The following is a 13,652-nucleotide window of genomic DNA, read 5'->3' as shown; positions in this document are numbered from 1 at the left end:
ATTTCGCATTTGTTGGTGAAAGAGTGTTGATAGAGGGGTACACTACTTGTGTGTGATAGTAAGTGTGTGTGTGTGTGTGAGAGAGAGAGTGTGTGTGCGTGCTTGCCTCTCGTTTTCTTCTCTATTAAGTCCTGTGTGACTGTGCCTTTGTTTGCCTCTCTCGGTTCACCCTTCTCTCTCTCTCTCACACACACTCGCACACACACATTCGCACACACACTCGCACGCACACACACACACACACACTCGCACACACACACACACACACACACACACTCGCACACACACACACACACACACTCGCACACACATACACACTCGCACGCACACACGCACACACACTCGCACACACAATTTTTCAAGGCGAATGTCCAAGACCAAAACACTCGACAAACGCTCAACACTCCCTACGTGACGCAGGCAGGTGGGCGGGGCTTAGCCGAGGCGAAGTGCGCGTAAGCTTTGTCCAATGTCGAGTGCACTCATTCATATGCATACACCAGCGGTATAAAAGCTTGCGTTCTAAATTTGTGTCAGTGTCGGGGCGGTCCGACAACCTGGCTGTAAGACGCTTGCTCGTCGCCGCGCGCCCTCAACAACGATGCGCAAGGTCTTGGCTCCACATCTCGTCTCACCCGCATTCTGCCTGCGACACCTGGTCCGTCATGGAGCCTGACATGGGGGGAGGGACAGGGGGGAGAACACATGGTTCTCTTTTCATTGCCCCTTTCCCACAAGATGCTAAATCACTACAAGGTGGAAGCACTTTTCGATCAAATATATCTGAAATCATACTTTCAGTGTGTGAGTGTGAGTGTAACCGTCACTTTTTTTCGTATTTTCGGATTTTATTATTTGTAAGTGGTTCTTGAATTGAAAACAACAAATGTCGTGAATAGTGCATGTTATAAACTTAATTAGTTCTTATTAGATACACAAACCATCTAGCTTATGATTTGTGTAGTGTCTATAGGATGGCCTGACAACTTTATGGAGAAATACTCACTTCTTGTTGTTGTTGTTGTTGTTGTTGTTGTTGTTGTTGCAGCTAGAATGGTAAGGTCACTGGCCGAGATCTTGTCTCGTGGCACTTGTGTCAGTGTGTCGCCTCATTGTGCAATGACAACAGAGTCAGTCAGTAGTCTGCCACTTACCACTATTCCGGCACACAACTGTACTAAAAAAGAAATGATTCACTCTGGCTCCTACAGACTTCCTACATGTGTGAACATCTAAGAAAATGTCGTTAATAACGCGGGCATTGCTTTCAGAATATTCAGATACTGTTTAGATGTTATTATTTTATGGAATATATTCTAGAAAAGATTATTAAACAGAAGAGATCATGCAATGGATTATGGAATCCTTCCTCTTACACCACCCCTTCCACTCATCCACCACCAAGTTGTCCCACACACTTATATGCAGTCGTAGACTTCTGTTGGATTATTAAAGTCCATGAACTGTTCTAAAATCGGATAGAAGTCCATAAACGCATTGACGACGGGTCACATTGTAGTGGCGTCTGAGGGTGGACATGAAATGAGGTGATACCCACTCATGCAGGATTTTATCACTCTATGAGTGCGAGTATGTTTAATCCGCTAGGCTGGTATATAATGGTGCCCGCCTCTACCACTGATATTTTATATTGCAATAAAAAGCTGTTAAAGGGGTAGCATATTCAATAAAATCGTGTGATGTCAGATATAATAAGCATGCTGAAGGAGGTACAGTTCATGTAGAATGAGGGTGGAGAGGAAAATCAAAATCTGTTGACTAGGTCACACGCATGGAAAAAGATGAAAAACCGTTGCATGAGCTGGTTCGCTCTCTCACTCAAGCATATCATTCACGCAAAAACGCACTCATGCATGCACACCGGGACTCGTGCAAATGGTTGCCTCAGCCTGGTGTAATTCTGAGTCCGACAGATGGCCATCATCAATACCATCCAAAAAACTAGCAAAACAAGGAACTGCACAAGATCTGGGTGGGCGGGATTGTGGAAGGGTGGCGGGGGCGGGGCGTCTTGAACACTTGCGGGCAGGGTTCGAGTTTCGGCAGCTCTACAACATCGCACGGAACAAGACAAAGTCGCACAATGTTGATTATTTTAACAGCGCGCCTCTGGGTTTCCTTTCAAAGCTTGCAATGCCTGCTATGCTACAGCCAGACTTCTGGCTTTCAGTCTTTGTATGATTTTTCAGGATGATGCATCAAAGACTTCCCAACGCACCCAATAAACTTTAGACGCTAGACAACGGTCACAGGAGACATGGGCTTTCAAGGGACGCAACTCGTTTGACTTTCGAGTCTCGTCCATTTATTTCCTCTGGAAGTTATTTCCCTTGAAATTGTGGTCAGATGGCTGCAGTTGCTACTGCGATAAAGTTCCACGTTTACATCTTGTAAAATAATCTCCTGATCTAGGTCAACACTGTAGCTTTACGACATCCAGGCCTGCAACCTGATTCCCACCATTTAACTCAAACGCTTATGTGATGTGACCTAGATCGCACGCTTCACCAGTCGGATTAAAATCGACAGCTGCTTTAAAATGGAACTGTCTGAAGTAGCTGAACAGGTACATGTTCATAAGGGTACAGCCTACAAGTTTTGTAGCCGTATACATAAAATCCACCGGTTTTACAGTCATTTATTTAGACAAGACTTTAATCTAGTCTCTGCGAAACTTTTTTTTTCTAAGTGGTTGTCGTACAAATCAACTGTATTTTTCAGTGATCGCATTTTTCTCCAAAGTTGATTGAATAATACATTCACAAAAAACATGTAAGCTATGACGATGAACTTAATATTGTAATGATCTGTTTATTCTTACAGCCAGTTATTGCGATCATATGAAATATGCTGAGTAAAGTCCACCAGCAAGCACACACACACCCCTGTCAGCAATATTATGCACTGTTTATAAAACTTGCAGCCTTTTGATGCTCAAACTGCAGACATTAAAAGCTAATTTTATAGTCAGTAAATATATTTAGTCTACATATTTTAAAACTTTTCCAAACATAAAACTTTCATGAAACCCTGACATTAAAGATGCCAGATTCTTGTAGCACCAAATCATGTTATATTTTCTGGCTTTGCAGTTTGAAAGAGATGGTTATGCAATTCTGGAAACTTTGTGACTAAAGAAGAGGTTGAGATGCTGCGGAGGGAAATGGCAGATATCCTTGACAGATTTGATATCAATGAACACAGGAGTATCTTCAGAACTGAGGATCAGGTAAATTAGTTTGCATACATATGCATCCCTGTTACACACCCACACATGCACTTAACACACACATATTTGCACATACACATGTATACAGAGTAAAGTGAGAGAGAACAAAAGGCTGAAGTTAAAATATAGACAAAACCTTTTTATCATTTGTTAGTTATTCTGGTAAACAACAATTTCATTTGAACAATCTAATCTTCTCTGTGTAGTTCAATGATGAATACTTCATGAACAGTGGAGATAAGATTCGCTTCTTTTTCGAAGATGGCGCCCTTGACAAGGATGGTGGGTATTCTACATCAATCTTCGCTACCTAAGTTTTTTAGACATAAAATATCAGAAGTGCTTATCAGAACAGTTTTGCTTTTTTAAGATTTAGCTGTTTAAATTCACTCATGAGCCTTTTTTAAATATAACTAAGAGGAAATGCTTGGGTCACATTAGAGTTTTGTCCCTTATCCTCAAGAACAAGCATTCTTTTGTAGATTTTTGTGGTAGTGGTATTTAAGACTTTTATGATTTGAAACACATCTTGTAACTCACCTAATTGATTTTTTCAGTTAAGCATATCTTCTCATGTTTATCATAAATATTCACTCCCAAACCCTTCATTCTTTCAGGACTCTGAAAAGGTTTGTAAAGTATCAACTGTTACTTTTTTCTTCTATTATATTTGTATTTCTGTTTGCTAGTTTGTTGTTTTTTTTATTTGATTTGTGTTTTTTTCTTTGCTTTTGAGCTTGGTCCATTTATTTGTCCATCAACTAGTTGCAACTCTTCTGATTTTTCTTTCTGTCCAGGCATAGATGCAGTCATGTGGCAGTGGTTGTAGATTTTAATTTTATAATATATTGCTCGCTATTTTAAGGAAGGTTCAAGAACAGTTTATTTGTAAAGATATATTAATAATTTTAAGATGTGATTTCTTTTGGGACATGCTTAAAACAAAATATATAAATAAAAGAGAAAATAGTAGTGAAATATCATGTTATGTCAGACGTGCTTTTCATGAGGGGGTTTAGAAGCAGCTGCTTAGATACCACCCTAAAAGCTGATAAGGCCTTAGGTTATTTTTAAATGTTGTTGATGCTGTTACAGAAGGTGAATTCTGGTTCCTGTTTTTGATTGGAGGGGTGGAAGTCAAGGTTTCTTATCACATAGAACTAGAAGTGTCGGTAAATCATATGAGAGTTTCTAATCACATAAAGAAAATTTGCTAAGGGAATCTGAAAGCAAAAATGATTTGGGTCAGAAAACATAAACAAGTTTAGGATGGACGTCTCATCACATAAGACATTTTGTTATACACTGAAGGTGGAAGGTGATATTTCATCATTTCTGGTTGTCAGATGTTGATGACAGAACTACATGCCTAAAACCATGACACTAATAAAGTTTATTAACATCAGAAATCTAGGCAGCATATGTATGCTGGTGTGTACTTTTTTTTTCCCCTCCATGAGTCGATAAAAAATATGTTCCAGGGAGGAGATGGAATCTTAAAATACCCAACTATTTAAAATGGAGGTCTAAAAACAGAACATTTATAGATGGGAAACAGGGAAGAGGGTACAGTCTCTTGTCTGCATTACAGAAAATATAAAGCATAGTTACCCACGTTCATCATCATCTATCATTACTTTCTGGATTTCCAGACTACTGCATTTTATTAAGTGTGTGCACATGTTTTTTTTTTAAAGGTAACATACTGGTTGATAAGCATCAAGCGGTGAACAAAGTTGGCCATGCACTGCATTGCCTCAGCCCACATTTTAATCAAGTGTCCTTCAGTGAGAAAATGCAGGTGAGCAGGTGCCTACAGTCTTAATGCTGACCATGAGCAAGAATGCTGCAGGTTTTTTTTTTTTTTATTATTCCCTTATTCTTACTCCAAACTTTCATTTTGACATAAACAATTTCTCATCATCTCTTATTTACTTTCACCTTTTATGAAATAGGCAGGCTGTGACTTCATTTTAACACTCTGGTAACTTCTGGACAAGCATTTTTTAATGAAGAAGATTTAAAAGTTTTTTTCCTACAAAATCCAACGCTCAATAAAGATCAGAGTTAGCAGAAGACTAATGATGATGACAAAGCATCATTGTTATATTGTTGCATTTCAGCTTCAGGTGGTCCAGACTGCTATGTTAAAGAAAGGTTTAGTTTGGTCTTGTTCATTCAGCTGTATGGATGTTAAGAAATTAACAATATGCATGTAAAGGGGTTCACCAATGACACTATCAATCTTGCAGTCAGAACCATAAATTAGCAAATCACTTTCTCCATTTTTCCCCTTTGCAATTTTTTGGGAACAGCTAGCAGGAATTTTGCAAAACAGATTTTTTTTCAGTGCCATTTTACTTTTTTTTTCTTTAGGACATAGAAAATGGCCTTTTATTTCTGTGTTAATTCTTTCAGTTTTAGCCTAGTCATGATATGATTGTCCTTGACATCAGACAAGAAAGATCACTGAGGAAAGGCATCATCCATGTCAAGCTCACCATGATATAGCACAGCATAAAACCCCACAAACCAACCATCCATGTCAAGTGCCAAGTATCCCACGAACATAACTTTGTATGCCAACTGGGACTTGGGTTTTCAGAGAAGGGTAGGAGTTGTATGAGCGTCTACATGCAGCATAGTGACCACCCCACATAAAATAACTTAGACAAGCTCTAAAGGCAGGTGTATCTTTTATAACATACTGTATTGAAAAAGAGATGATATCTTCATGTCTCCATCACTTTTATTCAATCATCAGTGGAAGATTTGATTTGATGTTTATTGTCACAGAGGCTGGCTAAAGCGATTCACCTGAGGGACCCTGTCATCTGTCAGAGCATGTACATATTTAAGGTATGACATGTTTATACTTTTCACAAATGAAGACTAAAGGAACAACATATTTCTCATCATGATAGAAACATAATGAGAAATAATTTTCAAGAATAATAACAAGAAGTACAGTTTGTGTTCATATAAAATCATGGGAAATACCTTTTTCAGGGTTTTCTCGGTGATATGGAACATTTCTTCCCTGCATGGCAAAATCATTTTCCACCTACTGCACTCAAAATTAACATATACATATAATAATCTTTACTGAATTAATTTCCCGAAATATAAAGAACAAATCATAGATGCACAGATGTTGTTCTGCAATTCTTTCATATTTGAAGTTTTGGACAATGTATATTGTATAAAGATTGTTGTACATTTGTTCTTTCTACAGCAACCAAGAATAGGTGGTAAAGGTAAAAGATTTTTTCCTCTGTCTGAATGTCATCAGCTTCAATCCCTTAAATGTTTTTCTATTTACGGCACTAGCAAATCTGAGTGCACTAAAACCTTCACATTGTCAAACTTCTTATATGAATGATTATCAGGTATTCATATTGATCTTTATATCAACTTTTTTAAAAAATTTTCCTTTTACACATTCTCGGCACTTTTTCATCAACTGAGATATCAAATTGAGCTAGTTTTGCTAGAAATCCCATCTCCACAAAGTGTGGTACTAAATTTTTAAAATGGATCATGGTGATCATACTTTTTAAATATCTTCTGTTTCAGATCCAAATGATTTTATGAAAGTAAAGATTTTTCTGATAAAATCTGTGCTTTAAGAACTTTATTTTTAATCAAGCAGTTATAGTTGTTGGTCAGAAATTTAGATTATAAACAGCATCCATTTAATTTTATTAGGTTTTGTTCCTTTACATAGGTTCACAGACACAAACATTCTTGCGTTCACTATGACCTTAAAGTACTGTTGTTGTCTAGTCATAGCCCACCAAGATTCTTCATTTTTATATACCAATCCAACACGTCTGGTTGGGGTGTGGATAGCTCTGGAAGATGCAACAATAGAAAATGGCTGCCTTTGGTTCATACCTGGCTCTCACAAAGGTAGGATGATATATATTGCAATCTACACCAAGTTAACTGTTTCTTTCTTTTATAGTTTTGTTTGATGTTGTAGAGGACTGAAAAGAGAACATTTTGCCATTCAGAATTTTTTTAATTGATAATTACACATAAATATTTCATTGATGCTTAGGAGTTGTGAGCTCTGAAAAATAATTTTAATAATGTTATTTTGAGTAACTATGTTTTTTTTTCGCTGTTTATCAGATGGTGTTCATGGAAATTATCGGATGGTACGCAAGGAGAATCCTCAACCAGGAAGCAGCTCCACAGAGTTCATTGGAACACCTCCTGAGTATGACAGCTCTACATTTGTTGCCGGTGCTGTTAAGAAAGGTAAACAAAGGAAGAACTAAACTCTGCTTCCATATCAATGTTCATCACTTTTAGGCATGTTCAAGGAAAAAGTAGTCAGAACAAAAATATAACCAGCATTATTGACAATGTTTTTTTCTCATTATAAATGTATTTATTGGTTTTGGAGATTAAATCAGACAAACCTAGTTCTCATTCTAGTTTTTATCCAAGTATTAGAGAGAGAGTGTGTGTGTGTGTGCGCATGCTTGTTATCTGCTGCTCATAGGTCAAATGTATTGAGTGTCTTAATAGTATGAGTCATCGTGCTTTACACACTGCCATGTTTTCCTTGAAGGAACTGCAGTGTTGATACATGGAGAAGTGGTTCACAAGAGCGAGCACAACCACTCCACTAAGTCCCGTGAAGCCTACACTTTCCACATGTTTGATCAGGCACAGTCCACATACGATGAGAGAAACTGGTAGGTGCCTCGTTTCTTTGAAGAAATTCAAAAAGATGAAGGTTAGCTGCATGTGGCTCGATCTGTGAAAGGTAGTTTCTGGTAAACTGAAACGTCCTTTGGTGAGCACACTTTTCATCCCTAAGCCAGTGTCGTTCTTTCCTGGAACATGACAGGCAGACACTTTTGCTTTCTTAGTCATCTCCTAGATAGATTAACCTCATTAAATAATAAGTTGATAATGCTAGCAACAGGGCTTTTATTGCGTGTTTTATAGATTTTTATTGTTTTGCTTTGGAAGTCATAAAACTCATTTATTTTTTGTGACAGGCTACAACCAACGGCTGCCAATACCTTCAAACGTTTGTATCCAGAGTCCTGATAACAATGTAAAATGGAACACTCGCAAAATACATACTTCCGTTGTTTGTATCATCACTCTCCTGTACAGAGATATCTAATGTTCATTCCTGTGATTGTTACTTGTTATCTATGTGTTTATCTATGTTACCCTTGTAGTCAGATTTTAATGGTATCATAACATTTTACTCGTATAATGTTCATGCTACCTCAGAACTGTATGAAATGTGCTCTTTTATTCTGCAGATGTATAAACTTTGCGATTTTACAGAGAGCGACTCTATTTGTTGTGGAATGGTTTGAACATACACACAATACAAACACGCATGCGTACTTGCAAAACGCATTCATGCTCAATCATCCACGTACGCGCGCGCACACACACACATGTTTTTGTGATAGCCGAGTGGTTACAGCACTGACGTCCGTGTGAGGGCACGACAAAATTACATTTTAACTGGCATATAACCGTATCCAGACAACACATTCTTTTCAGATGGCATTTAAAAAAAAAATAGATTCGAAAAAATCGGATACCAAAGGAGTTCGTGCCAAACGCTTCCACAGTGGGTTCCTCTCTGCCATCGTTTAATAAGAAAAGAAAGCTTTCATCACAAATCAAGTTTCATTGTAGTAGGAGAAGAGTTGGCAGGTACATTAGACCAGATGATTATCTCCAAGTATTACAACGCGAGTTTTTCCAAGTTCGAATTTTTCAGTTTTTCTGCAGCTCATTTTTCTTCAACTCTTCAAAGAAGTCCGCGCGTTTCGTCCCAGTGAACATGTCCTTGGACGGCAGATCCCAGTCAACAGTCGTCTCCATGATGGCCGAGTTGGGAACCTGAGGAAACGTGTAGCAGTCAGATTACATATCTCAGTGGAGAACTTAAGGCCTTCGTGGACACCATGAATCTAGTTGTTCCTTCTAAAAGAATGTGTGCACATCCCATAATTCTTGCAGAGACGGCATTATAACAAAACAATGACAGAAATATTTCTTGTTTTTCTATGACGATGTTTTCTAGAAATTTCTTTAGTGTCGGAAGAAATTGCGTATCCCTGTTTCCTCACAGACAGTTATAAAATTGTCATTTTTACAAGAAATGTTCTGTCCGAGATACAACCGCAGATTGATTCGTTCATTCAATGCTAAGCAGAAAATTCTAACCTTATCCAGTTTTGTATACTTGGGGTGGTGATGCTCGATCACGGGGTCATTGTCGGCGCGGTTGTAGGCTATAGCGAGGGCCCATCGTCGGTTGGGGCCGTTGTTCTGGCTGCTACAGTGGAGCAGGTTGAGTGGAAGAAGAGAGGCGTCTCCTACACACAGAGGTGACACGAACATCCAAACACTTGAAATGACCGATCATTTACTTTTTGTTTGTAAAACATTGAGAATTAAGTAACAGGTAAAAATAATTATCATTATCCTTGTTACATCAGTAATTTAGTGACCAGCATAGGCAAATTAGAACTTTTGAAACCATCACCATACTCATCATAATCAACATCGCCGTCGTTACGTCTTTTAGTCTTATGTTTGTAATAAGGGTGGACAGCGATTACCAATCCACCAACCTTACCTATACCTCTCGGCTCTCAACATTTCTCATAAGACAAGACAAAACATAGTCATCATATGCCATTAAATTCGCAAATTTTGGCGCATAATGTGGAGATCTGCGACAGAACAGTAGACGAGGGTCGTAAGGAGCCCTGAGCTGTGAACCCTGACCTGGGTTCATCTCCACGGAAACCAGGGGGCAGCGGCTCTTCAGCTGCTCCAGTCGCTCTGGCTCTGCTCCCAACTGAGCTCCACACAGCACGTGCTCAATCTTCCCGCACCGATGAGACCCCTCCAGCACCTAGCAACAAGCGCTTCTGACATGAGGAACTAATGAAATAATTCGCTTGATGTCCTACGATGGATCGAACATTCATTCTATGAGGGATCAATTATAAAAGAATTTTAAATGTATTTCTCTTATTAGCATCTTATCGTTGTGTCTGTATGTTCACGATGGTGACACGTGTCAGCTTTTTGTGTTTTTGTTGGTTTTTTTTCGTGGAGGGAAACGAAATTGTTACCTGGAAGGCATCCGTTTTCAAGTCGACACGGGTCAATGGCGATGAAGACCGTGAGCATGTCAGGAAACAGGCAGGTGTTCTTGTACCAGTATCTGCACACAAACAAGGATACCTGCCCTCCTTCAAGATATTCATCGCCCTGTATTTGCCGATTCATTGAAGGTGTCTATTTCAGTGTTTGAGCAGCATGATAAACAGTAGCTAATCATTTATTGGATAAAAAGCAAAAATAGTTACCCATAGTCCTGATGCCACACAAACCGACCTCCTGTATACGCCTCTTTCATCATCAGCTTGCTGTGGTAATGATACACTTCTCCATCCAGCAGCTGGTTAAAAGCGAGAGAAAACAAATTTAATATAACAAACGAATAAATGAACAGTAGTTGTAATCTCAAAGTTTGGTAAAAGTAGCCGCCATGCAAGCACTTTGCCACGTTCCTCCATATTTGTCCGATGAACCACACATTGTCAAATATGTGTGAGTGTATGTATGTTGCAAATGTTTACATGGCGGCCAGACACGAAATGTGTCAGAATCGTCATGAATTATAAGAATTTATGTCTGGATTGAGATGGTTCTTTACGCGTGTAAAAGAACAAGCAGCTCAAGCCATCACCTTTTCGCTCGTGCCCGCAACCTTTTCGCTCCTCGCGAGCATTCCTGTGACGTCATTTCCTGGGTGGCGCCAAAGACACATCCGGCTCTGCTTGTCTGCTCCATCATCAACCTAACGACCACCATCGCGCAGTAATATCTCTCTATATATCCATGGATATTTATCCATATATTTTTACACTTGCAACATTTAACATTTAGTAAAGTTGTATCGCATTTCTACCAACATTTTATTTACCAGACCTAGAAAAAACTCCAACTAACAAAATGTCATGTTTATAATAAATAACATATTGGATTTTTTTATAATACTTATGATATCATTAAAACAGAAAATGAAAACAAATGTGACTTATGGTGGGTCTGTTAAATTCCAAAGAGGCGAGAACATTTAAACCTCTCGGAACAGACATTACACAGTGTCTGTCCTCGACATCAGCCGACATTTTATCTTACATCGTAAGCGTAGTCATTGAGCACTCCTTGGTTGTCTAGAGCAGCTCGAACTCTACTCAGCTCAGCATCAGACAACAACTTCCTGTTGTCAAAACAACAATCGGCTGTAATAATTGTGTTGTACACACGTTCACAGAAATATCATACAGAATGATGCAGTCTGTGCACAATACTCATGACTTAAATAGACTTCAGTAATTTGTTACTGTAAGGCAAGATAACGAGAATGCAAGTAAACAAACTAAAAAAGGCAAACAAGATTATTTTGTTTACTTATATTGAAATGTGTGTGTCTAAACAAGCGCCTCTACGTAAGCGCGTGCATGCATGCGGTCCTGGTCGTGAGCTATTGTTGATTTTTCAAATTAAAAAAAAAAAAAGCAGTGTCAACACCGCCCTTGAGGTCTGTCGTGCAAATCTCTTGTAGCTGCAATTAGTTACTATGTAGAAATATCAAAGCAAGATAGACAAAAGTCGGCAAGGATTGATTAGATAAGCACACTTATGTTTGATTTAACTTTTTTCCCATATAATGGCTGCACATTTTCGTGAACCCTGAGCCGTTTCAAACCGTTTGGCAAGACGACTCTGACAAAGAAAGAAGAGATCGAGCGATAAATAATTCAAAACATTTACCTAACCAAAATGTAACCTTTCTTGTTAAAATCGTCCTTGACCTGTGCTGTGACATCGAAATTGTTGTCCTCGAGCTCATACTCTAAGGAAAAAAAATAAACCACACTAGAGTCAGGTGTTTTACTTTCCAGCACATTCTAAATAATAATAATAAACCAAGCTTATGCAGTATGAGAAATCTTTTCTAATTACTTTATCTACATTGGTTGCTAACTGGGGCTGTCTGCTCGTTCCGTCGGAACAAGTGGCCGAACGCCATTGACCCTCAAAATAAATACACGTCTTACGTAATGCTTGTTCAAAATAACACAAATACCACAACAATCTCAAGATAGTTAATTTCGAGACACCCACTTTCTGAAGGATGGTAATTAAAAACAATGAACATTTTGAGATGAAGATAAGAAAGAAAAAAAGCACTTGACACGACTTCACATGATCTACACACATATACTTGCGTGTTAAAATATTACTCGAGGGCTTACTGTCTGATTTTTTTTTTTTTTTTTTTTTTTTTTTTGTGAAATCTAGTTGTCAAAGAAACGTTATGGATATTTTTATTAACAACTGTTAATGTCAAAATATGACTGAATTATCGTTTGCCCCTGTACGTGTGTGTGTCTGTGTGCACGCTAATAGGAACAGAAAAATGTATTATTGTCAACATTTCCCAGTAATTATAATTAATATATATTATAATATACTAATATACAACGAAGGTTTTTATGGCAGTAGTAGCAAGCAATGTATCGCAAAAGGAACTGACAGCACAAACACCAACACATCCACGGTACCTGTAGACACCTGCTTACCTGTCAAAGCCGGCATTCTCAGTTTCCTTTTGATGAGTGTAGTTTCGTTTCTTATCACAGATCTTACTGCACATGATCACACAACACTCTCGAGATAAGTGATGACCAGAGGACAAGTTCGACGGAGCAATGAAGATAATTTCTAGATATCTTGTAACTTGATATCGTTGAATAAATAAACTGTACGTTCGTGGTGGTTTCAGCGCGCGCGTTAATGGTGATTGAACAAGTGATGTCAGGTAGGAAAAAAAGAATAGCTGCTGCCTGGAAACAAAGTTTGTGTGTGAGAGACTGTGGCCGTTACTGGGCAATGATTTATAACCTGTTTTATCAGTTTCAATGCTTAATGTCAAATGATAAATATTATAGGAGTACTACCTTTCGGATGATAATGTTTCTTTTCCCTTTGTTCTTATAAAAGGCTTGGAAGAAAATAAAGATGATCACAAAACTGGAGATACTAAATACTTTTTACCTTGACACAGAACAGAAATTTCAGTAGACAGGCAGTTAATAGTCCATGATAAGCACAGACCACTCGTCCATTTATGGCTTGCACTAATCGCCTGCCACCCAGTGTGATTGTAGACCTGCAGTCACAACCGCACAGTCCTGCGATTCTAGCATCAAACCCTTAAGAGTGTCATGTGACACAAAGGTATCTCGTGAGTCAGCGAGTTAAATTATATCTAGAGTTAAAAAGGACTGTTACTTAGGTCTCAGCAGCACACATTTGTGACCAC

The 13,652-nt window shown here is 38.5% G+C and overlaps 2 protein-coding genes across 3 annotated transcripts; one reads left to right on the top strand and one right to left on the bottom strand.

Annotated features, from left to right (window-relative positions):
- Nucleotides 1–2,067: 2,067 nt before the first annotated feature.
- Nucleotides 2,068–8,573, top strand: LOC112575767 (phytanoyl-CoA dioxygenase domain-containing protein 1-like). Its single transcript, XM_025257781.1, has 10 exons — nucleotides 2,068–2,587; nucleotides 3,114–3,250; nucleotides 3,457–3,532; nucleotides 4,948–5,051; nucleotides 6,047–6,109; nucleotides 6,486–6,507; nucleotides 7,037–7,162; nucleotides 7,388–7,516; nucleotides 7,833–7,959; nucleotides 8,269–8,573. The coding sequence occupies exons 2-10, from the start codon at nucleotides 3,170–3,172 to the stop codon at nucleotides 8,318–8,320; spliced, it is 780 nt and encodes a 259-aa protein (XP_025113566.1). The 5' UTR covers nucleotides 2,068–2,587; nucleotides 3,114–3,169; the 3' UTR covers nucleotides 8,321–8,573.
- Nucleotides 8,574–8,728: 155 nt separating this feature from the next.
- Nucleotides 8,729–13,520, bottom strand: LOC112575765 (phytanoyl-CoA dioxygenase-like). 2 transcript variants are annotated; one of them, XM_025257780.1, is made up of 10 exons: nucleotides 13,385–13,520; nucleotides 12,910–12,975; nucleotides 12,098–12,179; nucleotides 11,462–11,543; nucleotides 11,007–11,117; nucleotides 10,624–10,715; nucleotides 10,390–10,478; nucleotides 10,034–10,165; nucleotides 9,467–9,618; nucleotides 8,729–9,139 (listed from the first exon to the last, which is right to left on the bottom strand). In XM_025257780.1, the coding sequence occupies exons 2-10, from the start codon at nucleotides 12,923–12,925 to the stop codon at nucleotides 9,014–9,016; spliced, it is 882 nt and encodes a 293-aa protein (XP_025113565.1). In that variant the 5' UTR covers nucleotides 12,926–12,975; nucleotides 13,385–13,520; the 3' UTR covers nucleotides 8,729–9,013. The 2 variants fall into 2 exon arrangements, with proteins under 2 accessions (XP_025113565.1, XP_025113564.1); XM_025257779.1 differs by lacking the exon at nucleotides 13,385–13,520 and having other exon boundaries at nucleotides 12,910–13,108.
- Nucleotides 13,521–13,652: the final 132 nt, after the last annotated feature.

Source organism: Pomacea canaliculata, linkage group LG11, assembly GCF_003073045.1.
Source record: "Pomacea canaliculata isolate SZHN2017 linkage group LG11, ASM307304v1, whole genome shotgun sequence".
Classification (NCBI taxonomy): Eukaryota; Metazoa; Mollusca; class Gastropoda; order Architaenioglossa; family Ampullariidae; genus Pomacea; species Pomacea canaliculata.
Note: the sequence above shows the minus strand (reverse complement) of the source record. Positions and strands in the feature narration are given on the sequence as shown.